General features: G+C 41.2%; 1 protein-coding gene across 2 annotated transcripts in view; it reads right to left on the bottom strand.

The window, feature by feature from the left end:
* Positions 1-6,025: 6,025 nt before the first annotated feature.
* slc6a9 (solute carrier family 6 member 9) overlaps positions 6,026-17,554 on the bottom strand; it is a 78,008-nt gene continuing 66,479 nt past the window's right edge. For both annotated transcript variants that reach the window (XM_033649794.2, XM_033649792.2), the window contains 9 exons: positions 17,113-17,245; positions 16,729-16,863; positions 16,526-16,629; positions 12,198-12,435; positions 11,315-11,449; positions 11,118-11,217; positions 9,495-9,595; positions 8,453-8,623; positions 6,026-6,516 (listed from right to left, as the gene is read on the bottom strand). In XM_033649794.2, coding sequence (XP_033505685.1) covers positions 6,262-6,516; positions 8,453-8,623; positions 9,495-9,595; positions 11,118-11,217; positions 11,315-11,449; positions 12,198-12,435; positions 16,526-16,629; positions 16,729-16,863; positions 17,113-17,245 — 1,372 coding nt within the window. In that variant the 3' untranslated portion in view covers positions 6,026-6,261. The remainder of the gene's footprint in view (positions 6,517-8,452; positions 8,624-9,494; positions 9,596-11,117; positions 11,218-11,314; positions 11,450-12,197; positions 12,436-16,525; positions 16,630-16,728; positions 16,864-17,112; positions 17,246-17,554) is intronic.

Raw genomic sequence — 17,554 nt, 5'->3', positions numbered from 1 at the left:
AATAACATACATATATACACCAACATTTCCATAATACTGTATATAGTATGAATAATTCAAACTCAGCTTTAGTGCTCACTCATTAAGTTGTTGAAGGCCTTTTTAACATGCAGCACCTACAGCATGAAGGATAAGTGAACCAGAAAAGAATGGGGTAAATGTAAAATACCAGTTATTACATTTATTCTTAGAAAGTTCAGCATTATGCATTTTGAGTCATACAAAGGGATGTTAAAAAACATCACGAAACACAACACTGCAACGAACTGATCTTTAAAATAGATTTTATTTACCATTTTGTAATTCAACAGTTTACGATATACAGCTGACAGGACTAAGACATTTCAATGGATTTTGGCCCTAAAGGTTGAAGAACAAGAAGAACAGACATGGTTAGATAGATAGACAGATAGATATGATAGAGGATACCAGAAGAACTGTGTTCTCTTTTCTCACTTGTGCTTTTCCTCTCCACTCCTCCCATGAAAACAATTTACATTGGCATAGCAACAACACAGCGTTTGTCCACTGACACCTGGACAGTTCCTTTCAGCCAGACCACTGATAGTAAGACATTATTTACTGTACTTGTTTTCTTTTTTTAAAATGGTAGTGTGAATCATTATTAAGTTTCTTCCTGTTGCTTATACAAAAAAATGAATGATTTCTTTAAAGTGCTGAAACATAAGATTATGCTTATATGAGCAGTAGTAAGAAATTCAAGAGGTAATGTTCTGCAATTTACAGAGAACCACAGAAACAAGGTAAAATCACAGTTTTGTTTTTAGTACAGTAGAGCAGTTGTGCTGTGAATTTGTGTATAAAAATGGTCCAAAGCTTCACGTCTTCAACATCACTTCAGTGTAACATGATAGTAGGCAATAGCATATTAGTATCTCAAGACATGGGTCGGTTATTAACTACTGTCAATTGTGTCTTTGTAGGTTTTCTGAATGACTAAATTGATCTTACTCTCATGGCTGCCAGATAATCGAAGGGTATCCAAAAAGAGAAATCAGATTACAATAGTAACTGAGCCCTCGCCTGATACATACATGCCATATAATTGCCTAAACTGTACAAATAAAACTATATTGTGTTCTGATATTATGCATCAGAGCTGCACAAGAATGAAAATATGAGTTCATAGGTCCTGATGCCAATTTAGTCTTTGAGGCAGAGTTATTTTGGTGTTTTGATTTTTACCATTTTTCTAAACATTTTGTAACAACTAGACAGAAAAAGCCAAACTGTTTGGGTTAAGGGCCACAGAATATTCAAGGTAAACATCTGGTACGACTGTTGGCACTACACTTTGTAAAACATAGCTTTAAGTTCATGTGATATTGTTTTTTAAAAAAAAGCATCATCATGTAGCTGCAGCCACCTTCTACACCAGAGCTCAATGTAAAAACGAACCATTCTCTTGTAGTTCAAGTTTCAATCCAAAGTTTTTTGTTTGGAAATGCTTTTTTAAAATTAGCTGGCTTTATCTTTAATCTTTCAATGATTACAACTTCAAAAACAAACAAACAAACAAAAAGAGTAGTGTCATTGAACATTGGATAAACGGTGATTAAAATCTGAAGATAAAATATGTAGTTTTTTTTCTCTTCTTTTAGTACAAAATGTTTTTTTTTTTTTTTTCTTAAAAGATAGACTATATCATTAGCAGAATAAGACTTGGCTAGTTCCGACAGGTTAGAGGTACATTGACATCAATACTGACACTACACCTGCTCTACATGCAGGCTCAGCAGTAAGAGCTATTCCACTACACACAGAGTACACAATACACCTGACGCCATCTACATATACACTACGAGAAAAGTGACAAATCAAAAACAAAGTGAAACAATAACCCACCCTCCCCTGACCTGCAAAAACACACTTACCCACCCTCGAAATCAAAGCAAAGATAAACATACACATACACACAGTCCGATTATATATTTTTTACATTACTGTACAAAGGGAGGAAGAGTTGTGGGGCCAGCAGAAATGGTGAGGGTTGGGATATATAGAGATGGTAACATGGTGGCTAAGCTTCACTTACTACAGCATGAACACACGAGACAGGCAACCACAAACAGGAAATGGTCTGAGCTACAAGCTGTCCCAGTATGCGCTGAGAATAAGAACTTCACATTCTCCTTTTTCAGCAAATAAAACCTCATGTAGAAAGTGAAACGCTCCTAAGATGGATTTCTACTCAGAGGAAGCAACGCAACATATTTCGATTAGTAGATGGTGAAAGTGTATTGTTTCATAGAGCACCTGGTTTTGCAGTAATGTAATAAAAAAATGCTATCACAAAATACAATGTGTGGTGTGACTAGTTTAGGAATAAACCAAAACTAGAAGGTAAAAACAGACCATTAACTACCAGCCAAAGCTACAGTTCTCCACCCTTGTGATTAGCCAGTGGACATTTCTATCATCTGAGAACTGTCCTGTAAAAAAACCTGGGTAGAAATGTGTGCTTGTTTCAGAACGCTCACTGTGCTTATTGTGATTATTTTCACTATGTCTGAGCTCCTGTGCTTATCATTGACCTCTCTCCTTGTTGCTTCCTTTACTCATAACCAAAGAAAGTCTGGTGTCTGTTGGGCTTTTTGTATTTATTTCACAGTTCACCTCTATTGTGCCTTTACTACCCTGAGTGTCAGCATCGCTCCATCTTGTGGATCAGAGGAGCAACTACACTGTCATATTAAAATCCTTATCCACCTCTGAAGACATACTTGTGGGGAAAAGTGGTAAAAGAAAAGAAAAGATGTGCAGATTTAGTCTGAAATTGTGCTTCAGTATTTATAAAAATTGCTGAAAAGCCTTACAAGCATGAACATATATAAATCCTTCAAAGAATAGTTCACCATTTTGGAAAATACATATTTTTGCTTTACTCCTGAGAGTTCGGTGACTTGATTGATACCACGCTCATATCTGTTTGCTAAATATGAAGCTGGAGTAAGCAGCTGGTATCAGCTGGTATTAGCTTAGCATAAAGACTGGAAACAAAGGAAACAGCTAGCACAGTGCTATCCAAAGGTAAAAAGATCCACCTACCAGCACGACTAAAGCTCAGTAATTAACACATCAGAACTTGTTTATTCCATACATAAATTCATGTGTCAAAATGACAATTTGATGACTTATGTGCTGTACTATCTCATGGCTGGGAGGAGTTGTCTGGCAACCAGCAAGTTTTTGTATATAATAAACAAACCAGGGTTCAACATTAATGTTTTTTTCCTTGCCCAGTTGGTCAAGTGGCTTTCTTGTCCCTATACAAATTGTCTTATTTCTTAGCATTTATCAAATGGCAAAGAGTAAAGCTAAACGTCATGAAAAACAACCCCGTTTTATCCGTCTTGCTCTTAGACTTGCGGCAATCTGGGCAATACAAAGTTTGAGTTTTGCCCACATCCTCTAACGTCACATACCTACACTCCTGCTTCCAGGATAATCGAAATGCTTGCGCTCAGTCTTCATATTGCCATTTTTGCCAGTGCTAGATCACTACTGCAAGGGTGCAACTCTCAACAGAGTTGAAAGGGAGGCAAGATGGCTCATTCCTTAACTACTTCTCTCATCAGCTCCAGAGAAACAATGTGTTTATTTCTGTTTTACCACTTGTCTGACTGGGCAAGAGAGATGCTAGATTTACTAGCCTGATGTGGCCCTTTACTTGCCCCACACAACCAGGCAATCCTTGTTGTTGAACCCTGCAAATTAGATGAAATTAAATAAATAAGTGAGCTTAAGAGGAGCTGGTAGGCAGATTTTGTTCTGGTCAGAGTCAGGCTAGCTGTTTCCATCCATCTCCAGTCATTATGCTAAGCTAAGCTAACCACATATTTACCACACAAACATAATAGTGTTATCAATCTTCTCAACTGACTCAGCAAGAAAGCAAACACGAGCATATCCCAAAATATCAAACCATATGTGTAAATGTGCTGTATACAATATACAACAATTCTGTATACCATGTAAATATGTTCCATGCTCATACAGGTATCATAGCCCTCTAGTTCTCCATATCACTTCTTCGATATCACTGATGATTTGACAGCTCACAAACAAAGAAAAGCTAAAAACTACAACACGAAGAAACATTACAGCCAGACCTGATGCAATCCCAAAAATCCTCCCTGCCTGTGAAGCTAAAAGCATCTCTCTACCACCTGAGTAGGAGTCCAACAAAGCATCTTAGGATGAAACGACCAAGAACATGTGATCTTCACACAGCTGTCACAATGACAAAATAACACTTCTCATGTATTTGTTCTGTATTTAGACTGCCACCACACTACTACAGAGTTGTCCTGGATGCTTTCCAATCAGACACTTGTGGGAGACCCACCTCTGCATGCTAAAGAGACCCTCTCTCTGTCCTGTCACAGCCTCCAACAAAACAACAACAAATCAAGTCACGGATGAGGAATGGTAAATATGTTAATTATGATTCTGCAGTTTTTATTTTTGTACAAAATAAACATATGCGGTCTTTATTAATTATTATTACTTTACAATAATGAGAGGTAAAAAGGAGAATTCTACTGAGAGAACGATACTATACAGCTACATTTAAATCTACATAATTCATTTAAGATCTTTATTCTGTATTCATCTGGAAACAAGCTGCATCTCTCTGCTTTCTGTCTCTCCACCAGTCACTGCACAGCTTAGCTCAGAGCTAAAAAAAAAAAATGCCTGTAAATACATTAAAGGTTCCACTGACTGTAAGAGACTGACACCATACCAGTCTTTCTGAGATATACAGTATATATGTTACCAAAAACATGTGCAGGACTCAGGTAACTCAGGTAATGTTTTTGGTAACATGCCTTAATGGGGCAGATTGCTACGACCCACAGGAGACACAGACTACGACACACCTACGATCCTTTCACTAGCTACGTCCTCACGCCCGGATCCTCCTTCACAGACTACATCCCAAGATGCATTTCACTCAAAAGAATGCCTGGAAGACTTAAGGAAAGATGGCACTTCTATATACAGAGTTGCATCCACCTTTTTTGTGTGTGTGTGTGTTGGTGTTTGTCGACAGCGGGGAAAGTTAGCTGGTTTCAGTCCCTATAATCTTAACAGGCCACCTAAGTGGAGACGAGGTTTCCACAGGCAAGGAACAACAAGAAACCAAGTTTAACTTCGCTTGGACCCTGAGAAATGGGCACTGGGATCTCTACTGTCCAAAAAATTTAAATAAATGCATGTGTGCGTGTGTGTGTGTCTGTGTGTGTGTGTGTGTGTGTGTGAATGTGGAGGCAGAGAGTACAGCACCGTTTAAGTTCACTGATATTTCTCTGCTGAGTTTTCAAAGTTTAAGCAGCTTTAGTGGAAAAAAAAAAAGTTACAAATGGAGGAAATTTCCACAGAAAATCAGCCCTAAGTGTGAGTCGCCATCTCGGGTGTTAAATATGTGTGCTCTGTCGAACTTTTTATAAGAAGCAGCATAAAATAACAACAGGCTTAGTCTTAAGCTGAGATCAACTATGGTTGAGGTCACTGTGTGCTGTAAAATGTACAATAGTGTGAGTGTACGGGTGTGAATGACTGTGTCCGCCTCTTTTCCTGGCAACAGAATTGAACCGATTTCCATCTTCCAGCATCATCAAACTGTAAATGGCCAGTTCAGGCACAGTTCACCCTGCTCCTCTTTACTACAGCACCACTGTGTATCGCTTCACAAGTCTCCAGCTGTCAAATCGCTGCTGCTAGAAAGTCACCGATCCCAAACAGACCCAGCTAACAGAATAAAGGAGAACAGTGTGTGTCTCTATGTTGCTGCATGCACAAAACAAACCCATGCAGCTTCACAATCTACTGTACCTCTAACTGCATATGAAGATGACATATACAAGTTTTACAAAAAAATGAAAGGAAAAACAAACTGCATTATTAAATTATGTGTAACAAATTAACAACCCACCCACACACACACACACACACTAACATACACACAAATCTTTTGGATGATGACCCAATTTTTTCTTCCTTTTGTTTTTTTTTTTTCTTCTTCGTTTATCTAGAGACAACACACAGATAGATAGAAGAGGTTAGGATAGATATAATAAGCCCTTACAATATGTAAAGGTCTCCAGCGAATGGGATCTCCCCCACAGAGGACTGTGGGAAAGTGGGGTGAGGATGGAGGAGAAGGGAGGAGAAGGGAGGAAGAGATGGTGGGGCACGTGAGCTGCACCCGGTAGCGCTGACAGAGCAGAGTGCCGTCTATGCGCTGGGGTTGGGGTTGTTGTGTGTGTTAGTGGAGCCGTTGCTTCCCTGGATGGTGAGGCTGATCTCATCCTTTCTATCCTTTTCCTCCTCCTTCAGCTCTTCCTTTAGCTCCTCCTTCAGCTCCTCCTTTTCCTTGAGGGGACGAGCCTCCACAGTGTCTTCGGATGCCATGGGGGCGTAGCGGCCTGTCCGGTGCTCCTGCAGGGCAGGGCCCCACTTTGGATGTGCCCGGCAAGCAAACTTCAACCGCTGAGATAGACAGAAAAAGAGGGACACGTCATTCAAAGCAGCATCAATATGAGCGGAAACTGAAAGGGGGGGGGGGTCATTTAACAAGTCTAAGAATGTGTACTTAAGGATCTGAGTTTAAGCTTGATCGAATCAACTTTGGACTAAGCTCGAAGTACCATATTCTCCATCCTCCTTTTCAAATATAATCACTGCTGGCTTCATGAAAGCAAGATGGCAATGACCAAAACACCGAGCTCAAGGCTTCTAAACAGGAGTCCACAAACCAATGGGTGACATCACAGTGGCTCCATCCATTGTTTTTATACAGTCTATGGTGAGTACTCATCAGCTGACAGTTCACCTGCTTTCAGCTCTCACTCTTCAACTGTTAGTCCGACTACTATTGACATTTATATCCATATTGTCAATTTAGCTGCCTTAAAGGGATAGTGCACCCAAAAATGAAAATTATCTACTCACCCATATGCCGAGGGAGGCTCAGGTGAAATTTCAGAGTCCTCACATCACTTGCGGAGATCCCAAGGGAGAGGGGGTAGCAACACTGACATAAAAAGTTGTTGTTGCTACAATGAGGCTAAAAACAGAGTTCAAATGATGTTTTTCCAAACAACTTTTTATGTTGGGGCTTCAGGACACTTGGATCACTACAGACGAGCAGTATGGAGATATTTTGTGGTTTCAATTATGTGCTTTTGGACGTTTGAATCTGGGGCGCCGTCAGCCTGCATTAGGTGGAGTTGTGTTGCTACCTCCTCTCCCCTGGGATCTCCGCAAGTGATGTGAGGACTCTAAAACTCCACCTGAGCCTCCCTTGGCATATGGGTGAGTAGATAATGGCTGAATTTTCATTTTTGGGTGCACTATCCATTTAAGGGCTTAAAAAAAAACTTATTTCTAGTTAATAATAAATTCGAGGTCATGGGATGCATTGTATTCATCCTCATCATGTGTGCGATGAAAGTGGATTTCAAAATTGGTCAGGAATTTGAAACTCCTGTTTGTTTGCATATGAAATCCTTACCTACTATCAGCTGATCAGTGTTTAGCTAGACTACATGTTGCCAAGTAATGCAAGAGAGAGGAATCCTTCAGTACAGGAAATAAACAGGTTATCATGAAAATGTAAAGATTAGTTAAATAAATACATAAACAACTGATGTTTTGATGATATATGGAAGTTTCTTGACATGTAGCCATGGTTCAACGTCAACCTTGACAAGACTAAGCTGTTTCTCGTTCAAGGTGAGGCATCTCTTGTCCAGGACCTCATTATCATGATTGAGAACTGTGTCCCTGACCTGGAGGGCAAGGGACCTGGGTGTGATGCTGGGTGACCTCTGCAACAACTCGCCCCTGCAGATTCTCAACAACATCAGGAGGATACATCTATTCCTCACAAAGGAGATGATGCAGGTTCTAGTCCAGGCTCCTGTCATCTCATGCCTAGTCTACTGTAACTCACACTGGCTGATGGGTCTGCGTGTGCCTTTCGACCTCTGTAGCTCGTAAAGATTGCAGCAGCCCAGCTGGTCTTCAACTTAACCAAGTTCTCCCACACCACAGAGCACCCTGCACTGCTTCTCAGTGGCTGCTTGAATTCGATTCAAGACAATATATGTATATAAGGTACCTGCCTATCGTGCTGCAAATGGCTCAGGCCCATCCTACATCCAGGACATGATCAAAGCATACACCCCAGCCTGTCCACTATGCTCTGCTACTGCCAATTGGCTTGTGACTACGAAGGGAGCCAGGCTACCACTCTATAAAGTCAGTTATTATAAGTTGCTTTGGATAAAAGTGTCAGCTATATAAAGGTGAAAATTGTACAAGTGGGATGATCCGTTTACATCCTACAATTTATGTTCCACACATTGCAAGAAATTCCATGGAGGCTCAGTCTATTAGGAGAAACAGCTGTGGGGGGCAGTACCTCTCTGAAGGTGGCTCCTGGGGACCTTGAGATCTTGTAGAGGGCATAGATGGGTATGCAGATCACTGAGGACAGAGCCATGGAGAAGCCGATAGCCAGAGACCAGCCGGGATACACGTAGTCATTGTAGGTGATGGGTTTGTACTGGATCACTGTGAAGATCAGGATGAACTACAAGGACAGAAGAGAGACGGTGAATGAGTAAGGGCTAATGGAAGTTACACTTTATTTAAAAAATACAGAGGGGTGGCAGAAAACAAAAGCTACTAAAAAAAAAAACTGTTTATTGTTTTTCTTCACTGTGTAACTCATATCAAACATACTGCAGAAAGAGGGTCATGAAAACAAAACTTAACATGATTTAATACTCTATTTAATCAAATTCACAATAATAGTTAAAAAAAACCCAATAATATATACCAGAATAATTAGTGTTAAATCATTTAGAGTTCCTCATCCTGATTACATTTGTCCAAACAAATAGCTGCTGTTTCTGTTGTTAAAAAAAATGACTTCCAATTTCTTTTTTTTCCTTTTTTTGACAAGAAACTGGCATCAGCAGCAAACAGATCTTTGTTATAACATAAAATTTGCAGATAATTATGATAAGAATTCATGACTGTTTCCAACAGCACTGAGTTAAGTCACAGCTCGAGCAGAGACCCTGGTGAGCAGGGCATTAATCTGTGTAGTGAAATGAGCGAGAGAACAAAAGTCCCTGAAATCTGACCAGTAATCCACAACAATGAATTTCTTGGTTGGCCCAGCAGCTTAGTGGACTAATACGCCTTCTTGGGAAATACCATTGATAGGAGCTGCATGTGTCCATTTCCCAGTCAGAAAGATTTGCTTTTAGAGGTTTATACTGGAAACAAAGCCAACAGTAGCCAAACAGATTAGTGTTGATGGCAGCTCAAATGTAGGTCAGGTCCCTCACAATGTGCAAAGTTTAGCTTACACTAAATGTCCTTCAGATAGCTACGTCACTGTGACTGTGGTCCCAGATCAGCAGGTGTGTTTGTATGCGTGTGCGTTCACTCACACTGATAATGACGGGGGAGATGAATCTCCAGCAGACTTTGAAGAAGAGAGGAGGAGGGAAGCCCAGCATCATCTCCACATCTTTAAAGTAGTTCGTGTGACCTGCGATGAAAACAAATGTTATCCAGGAAAATATGTGTGCATGAAAGTTTTATTACTCATTTTACATTTTAATAATGACACAGAAGTCAAGGAGTGATGTTTGTGTCAGCCTCTTGAACCTAAATTTATCTAGTTTGTTTTTGTCCGTTGTGTCTATTTCTGCTGAAGTTGGTGACCAAGACAGCAGCCGAGGAGCCCCACATGTATAGGGGCCCCCATTGGTTAGATTAAAAAAAAAAAGTTAAAAATTTGAGAGATGGATTTGTGTCCTACATCAAATGTATCCACTGACATTCCTATTTATCTTGATCATCTCAGTGCTGATATCAGACTCTGGGTCGCTGACTTGGGCTGATTTGAATTTGCTCCTGATTGGACTACAAGAAACTGATGCATGGCTTGGGTCATAGCAAAGTTAAAAAAAAAAAGTCCATTATTCACATACTCACGCTCTAATGGTTACACTCCCATTGAGTTTTGCACAGACTATGACTTTATGATTTTATACCTAGTTATTCTATTAACCTTTTTTTGTATATTACTGCTCTGTTTGACTGCTGCTTGTTTTTTAACTGTGTCTTCTACAGTGCCCTTAAGTGCTTCGAAAGGCACCTATTTATATAATGCATTATTATAATTAATATAAAGAATATTACTTTAAATTATACACTCAGTAATGACCCACTTCTTAATTTTAATATGAATCCTGTGTATGTTCCTGTAGAGAAAGGCCTTGCTGTGTTAACACAGGTTATAGTTATCCATACATTTACACACCTTATGTCCTTCTATTCATGGTGTCTTTCTGTCTATACCCCCTGCACGTATGCTTGAGCTACCATGCAGTGTCCAAATGTGTGTCCACAAAAAGTGCAGACTGAGGGCCTAACACTATAAATCCACCACTGTAGGTGTATTAGTGTTCAGCTCATGTAAAGGAACGTTATTAAGAGCAGAGAAGTCTCAAAGCAAATACTGAAAACATGTCCTAAGGCAGCGTTGTGTGCTCGCCTGCGCTAACATCTGCCTCATGTACAATGAAATCTTTTATTGTGATTGTTTAATTTGGGTGTATAATGGTGAGTTTCACATTCTTTGTATTTAAAAAAGCTAGAACATTTCAGCTAATAATGCTAAAATCCTTGTACTGACAAGGCGGTGAAAACTTCTGCCTCCCTTGATAAACGTTCCTCTCCTATGCAACTGTCTCCACTCTTGCTTGACACAGACAATCTGACATTTACCGCTAATGTTCTGGTGACAGAAAATGTTTCTGCTTTCAGACTCTATTATGCTGAAACAATCTCTTTGTGGAATCATAATGTCTAGGTGTGGCAAATTGTCTATAGAGATAAGATGAGTGAACCGCCAAACCAGAAATAAAACCCAAATTGCAAACCACAGTCAATATGTTTTTATAGGAAGTAACATATTAGTGTGTCACGGCATGTTTTTTTTCTTTTCATGATGTGAGAAATGACAGCAATATACAGTTTAAGAACAGCTTAAGCTCCCTCCTTACCATAAACATACATGACGCAGATGCACATGATGCAGGAGATGATGACCAAAGAGAAACTAGCAGCATAGTTGTCCATCAGTAGCAACCAATAGATTCCTGCCTGCATAGACAAACCAGAGAATGAATCAAAACTGTACCCCCCATGAGACAAAATAAACTGTGTTCAAAGACATGTCTTTCATGTCTCTGGGACTTACCTGTGACGTTAGTGGCACTCCAAGTAAGAATCCAGCTATGGCCACTGACAGTGTGACAACAGTCTTGTTCCTGATGATCCAGTCTGTACCAATCTCATCGACGATAGCTGTCACCAGAGTCTCCAGCAGACAGAACTAAAGAACAGGGATGCAGACATCATAAAGACATTAGATGAGAGATGAGATTGGGCAGATGCTAAAATTACTTCTTCTTTTCATGGATCTACTCGCTCATTCTCATGGCAGCGTGAGATGTAAACATTAATGGCATCCTCCTTGGCTCAGCTGTAGTGTTAGCTAGCTCAGTGATGCTAGATGAGCTAGCTGTGGATGCACGCTTCCTTCTGCGCAGTGATACAGTTAGTGGGTGTAGTTCAGTAGAGAGAAAATGGTTCCTACATGAGTAAGGTCTGTGGATAATCTTAAGTAACCAGGTCATGATTTCTGGAAAGAGACACTGCTGTTGTGTTTTTCAAATATATTTTTTGGCACTTAACGCACCACAAGCCGAGGGGCCATGTAGTTTTGTTATATCTGAGACAGGGCAGACATCTCTAGGGATGCCATCTCCAACCCTCAGCAACTCACACTAAAACAGTCTTGATTGATAAACAGCACAACAGTTAAGAGGAAAATATGTATTTTTGAATTTGGAGTGACCTGTCCCTTTAACAAAGACGTCAAACTGTTCAAAAAGCTTGAACATCACAAATACAAAAAGGAAACAATCTTGCACTCATCGTCATATTTACCACAAACATGAATTTAATATCATAAAAGTAATTCACATTCAGTGTTGATGCATTACTGTGTTTAGACATGACTCTAAATTTGGGTGCAAGCACAGTCTGTCTGTATGTAGTGTAGAATTTTCCATCCTCACCTGAGTCCCCAGTCCCAGAAGGATGAGCATGAAGAAGAAGAGCAGTGACCACAGTGGTGAAATGGGGAGCAGAGTGAGGGCTTCTGGGTAGGCCACAAAGGCCAGGCCCGGGCCGTGGTCGGCCACCTCTGACACGGGGACGTTTAGGTTGTGTGCCATGAAGCCCAGGATGGAGAAAATGACAAAGCCGGCATACACGCTGGTCGCACAGTTGGTTATACTGATGATGATGCTGTCTCTGTAGAAAAGGAGAAAAACATGTTGGGTATTAATTCATCTGTCAAAACAAAATGGGATAAAGTTGCAGTTTGAAACCAGTGAATCAAGCAATGTTGTCATTTATACTGTCCCTGTCCAGAGAAGAGACATTTTTCACTCAGAAATGCTCTCATGTCCTGTCATGTAGCGTCCTGATTTACTATGAGGTGAATGCATCATTCGAAAGTGACTTCTGACAACATTTCCATCATTGTCAAATGATTCAGCAAACCTTATGCTTACAGTCCTAGCTATTCTTAATTGCAACAACAACAGTGTTTATGATTTATTGCTGCACCCAACAGCAGCATAGTGAGGACAGAGGGCTTGAACTACAGAAGAGAAGAGTGTTGATGTGTGTGATCTAACTGTAACTTACTATTGCTAATGATAGTACCATTACTTTAGGTATTAGCTATCAGTCAGCCCACACCTACAACAACATGTCTTGTAAATTAAATGCACTTTACATGTATTCATTTGGCAGAGGCATTTTTCCTAAAGCAATGTACAAATGAGGTACAATCCAAGTCCCAGGTGATCAAGGACAAGCCTTCAAGAATAAGTGCCGCAAGACTCAGTTCCACTTGACACAAGTGCCACAAGGTTGCAGGTGCATGAAATAAAACATAAGTGCATAGCAATTTTATTTGTCATTTCCTGAGATAAATGACGACCAAACTTAACAGCACCTTTGTAAATCCTTCAAATGTCGACAAATCTATCCAAGGTTGGTCAATGGAATTGCTGAGACTTTTGTCTCAAGGACAGGGAAAATGGCACAAAAGCCTTCGCCACTTTCAGTAATAATACAGTATTTCTCTACGTGAGCCACAATTTCCTGGTACAGGTTTGGAAAACCGATATAGCCATGGTTTGTTTGTGCTCTCACAAAGGGTACAGTATATGATACTAAATAGAAAGAGAAATGTAGAAAATGGCCTTATTAATCCAGGAGGACTTCACCTTTAGATCTAATTAATAGCAGAGAATGCTCAGGTTTAGTCTAACCAGATCAGAGTTTACGCTCTGAGTCAAGATAACTCAGATGAGGACACAGTAGTCTGCTGGCACAACTAAAAGCTACAAATCTTCCCTTGAAGTTTGCTGTCCCTGTTTTGAGACGCACCAGTTTCAGCTGCATGCTGCTGGAGGATGTGCAGAGAACACCGTTTCATCTTTACTCTCCTTGACTCAGACTTGAACTTTGTTCAAATTCAACAAGGGAACTATGTGGTCGTACAGTGCTTTGTGTCTTCACACTTCCTGTTAGAGTTATCACAGAGGATGTCTTTGATAACTTTGATGCTGGTCCCTTTCTCAGCTTGTCACAAACCACCAATCAGGTCCGCTTAGTCTCACACTCTCTGCACTTCTGCATGTGCACCAATTGGTGGTGTTACAGGAGTGCAGAGAGTGACTCCACAGGGACGGAGCGGCACAACACAAGCTGATTAGGCCGCTGTACAGCTGTGTGCGCAGATAGCACAACCTCAAGCTCCTGGCAGACGAACAAATTATATCTTCACCCTCCTCGCCCCCTCCACCCCCACCCCCCACTACCCTAACACCCTGACTTCGTCGGCATGTGTAGACAAGCTCAGGAGAGTAAATGACATCTTTTCCTCTCCTTATCTCCTCCTATGTCCCCTTTCCTCCGTCTTAACCTTCTCCTCAGCCTCTCGCTTGCTCCCTTGGCGTTCAAACATAGTGCAACCTGCCTCTTAACACAAGTCCAAAAAACATTATCTCTGTCCCTCCTCCTGTTCAACCTTATCTCACCTTTCCCCTTCTCTTTCCAGACCTGTAGCCTTGAAGTTGGCTCCTGACTATTTTACCCTCCTCCTCCTCTCACTTCCTCCATCACTGTCCAGCCCTGATTCATTAGGGGGATGTCATACAGCCTGCACAACTTAAAGCCACTTCTCCTTTTCGTCTCATTGGTTGTCTCTTCCCTCTGTACTGAAGCCCCCAGTAGCATGTGGGTTATTTTCTACATTCTGTCAACTCCCCTTTCCTTCTTTTCACCTCATCTTTCCTCTTCTCCCACGCCTCTTCGTCTTCTGACTCCCTCTGCCAAGCTCCTCTGATTAGGGCAAATAATAAGATGCTGGTCTGTGTAGCAGACACATTGCAGCAGCATAGCCTGAGCAAAATGAGCATGGTCATATTCACACAGGCAGAGGCAGCCACTTACACTGTAACTGCTGCTTTAATTACAGTGTGACTATAGAAGCCTCACATTCTTAATGCTCTGCAAAATCCAGCTGCATAACTTCAAACATGCATGGTCATCAAGCTGTCTTTGTCTCTGGAAGGCCGACATGTTAAGTATACATTTTTGCTTGATAATAGCATTAGTCTGCGCACAACATAAAGGACCTTTACGTCATTAGCCATAATTAGAAAGACTGCACCAGACTGTTTTTTTATTGTGAGGGTTTCATCTGATCTCTTAAAGGAATACTTTCACATTTGCTTGGTTAGGCACTCATGAGAGTTAAATATGAGGCCACAACCAGCAGCCCATTAGTTTAACAGTGTAGCAGAGGATACACAGCAAGCTTGAGTCTGTCCAAAGGTAAGGAAAAAAAGTCTGCCCACCAGCACGTAATGCTCACCTAATGCTAATCAGCATGTTACTTTTCGTTTGTTCAATCCGTCCAAAAACCACAGAGTAAAAATGACACACTATGGTATTTATGGGGGTTATGATCTGGACGATATCTTGTTTGGGAGCAGTAACTGCCTGAAGTCTCCTCTGGTTGTCTGGCAAACCCTCTGTGACAGCAGGTCACCAGGAGGTCACTGCCCCAGTAGTAGTCCAGCACATAACCCTCCAGAAAACCAAAGAACTCAAAAAACAACGTGTTGTTCTCACTCTTCTGTATTTGCTGGTATTCAACAAACAAATATAGCATTTTAATTAGTGAGCTTCAGGGGTACTGCTAGGCAGATTTGGTCAATGACAGAGGCAGGCTAGCTGTCTTGATGCTAAGCTAAGGTAAGTTAACTGTATTCTGGCTCCAGCTACATATTTGCCATACAGATAGGACGGTGTTATCAATCTTTTCATGTAATTCTCAGCAAGAAAGCAAGCTCAGCATGTGATGTAAACAGTGACGTGGGAGGGAAGCCGCAGCTAGTCAGGCTGCGATAGTCAGGCGGCGATTCTCTCGTAAATCGGCCCGTTCTTCACCGTCCCCGTCATCTGACGGTTAATGGCCTCTTCGTTTGCGAGGGCAAGGAGAACGCGCAATTCCTTGTCTCCTCAGTTGTTCATCTTTACAGGGTCTGTCAGGTTTGCGTTTCCCTCTTGCTAATAGCTGCTCATTCCTGCTATCAGCTGTTTCCTGTTTATCCACCGCCAGTGGCTCGCACGTGTGGCGTCATCAACAGCCCCTCCCGCTGCGAGAGGCCGCCTCGGTCTGTTTAAACTAAAAGGGTTCCGTCAATATGACTACCCTACGAGGCGGAAAATTGGGTGCCTTGGATCTACTCGCCATTCTGCCTCTGTGTGTATAAACGCTCGCAGCTGGCTGACAAAATGGCCCAATATTCGCAGAAAATCTGGCAGTGTAAAAGGGGCTTATGAGTGATATTACGATTTATCAGCTGAACATTGGTATCAGCCGATATATATCTTGTTGACTGCCACGCACCTATTGGCAATAAGATGACATTCACTGATGGCAGTGGTTGATGTTTTTCTGTTGTGTCACATTAATGCTGAACAGCCTAAAAAGCGAGGCTTAGGCATCCTTGTGTCCCACGGACAATAGAAACCGTGTTTGGGATGAACAGAGATCCTCCCCTGGACACCTTCAGAACAAAAGGTTGCAGAAAACTCACTACTGATGAGTCAGGGGACGCATTTTTTCAAAACAAACCAACAAAAAAAAAATCAACAACAATGACGACAAATAACATTGATTCTGGCCAAATTTTATTTTAAATATCAATAATGACCCAGATTTCAGAATCTGTGCATCCCTGGTGTATATCCTAAAATGGTGAATTATTCCTTTAGTGTAGTTTGTTTTTGTTCATCCATATTCTGGAGTACCAACCTGAAACAGTTGTTGTGGAACTTGTTATAGGAAGCCATGGTAATAAGACCACCCCATGCACAGCCCAGAGAGTAGAAAATCTGGGACGCTGCATCTCCCCACACCTACAAAAAGAAAACCATACACAGTGAGAGGTAGTGAAAAGGAAATTTCTATCTCTAGTTCATCTCTTCATCTGTCTGCTTATGTGTTAAAGTGAATACCTTTGCATCAAGGACCTTCTGCCACTGTGGAGTCAGGTAGTACTTGATGCCGTTGATGGCTCCATCCAGGGTGATGCCACGGATGAACAGGATGGTCAGAACAACATAGGGGAATGTGGCTGTGAAGTACACCACCTACACACACACACATGCACACACAGATAGTCAGACGATGTGACGATCAGTTGGAAGTAGTAATTTTCTTTAGCAAAGTGACAAGAGTCAAGAATGCCTGTGTGCATGAAAAGTGTGATGTTAGTAGAAATACTGAAGATACAGTTTGAATATTAGGTTGGTTTCTGCATATGGTCAAGCCTCGATGTCTTTGAGTGTGATTACGCATGTGTGCAAGCGTGTGTGTTTGTGTGTTTGAGTGAAGCTGACCTTTCCAGAGGATTTAACGCCCCTGATGAGACAGAGGAAGACGACAAACCAAGACACAGCGAGGCAGCCCAGAATAGGAAGACGGACCTCTCCAAAGTTCCCAATATCATCAGAGATGTTCAACACGTAGTGTCTGAGACAGAGACAGAGACAGACACGAGGAGGTAGAGAGAGTTTCAGACGTTAAACTATCTGACATTTACAGGTCTTTGAAATTAAGACTTAAGGTCTTGCTTTTCTTTTTAAAGAGGAATAATTTTCTAATTTTTAGCAAACACTGAAAAGGCAACATCAGCCTTTAACGACACCACTAAGCGTCTTCTGTCTTGAACAAACACAAGATGCTATACATTATGAGAGGCCTTTAAGCCATGGACTTGTCAATAATGGGAATGTGTCTGACTTTTAAGTGATATTTGTCTCGTCTAAGGGCAATGCAAGT

The sequence above is a fragment of the Epinephelus lanceolatus genome, chromosome 12 (genome assembly GCF_041903045.1).
Source record: "Epinephelus lanceolatus isolate andai-2023 chromosome 12, ASM4190304v1, whole genome shotgun sequence".
In the NCBI taxonomy this organism is placed as follows: domain Eukaryota; kingdom Metazoa; phylum Chordata; class Actinopteri; order Perciformes; family Serranidae; genus Epinephelus; species Epinephelus lanceolatus.
The sequence above is the reverse complement of the archived record's forward strand: the minus strand, read 5'-3'. Positions and strand labels throughout refer to the sequence as shown.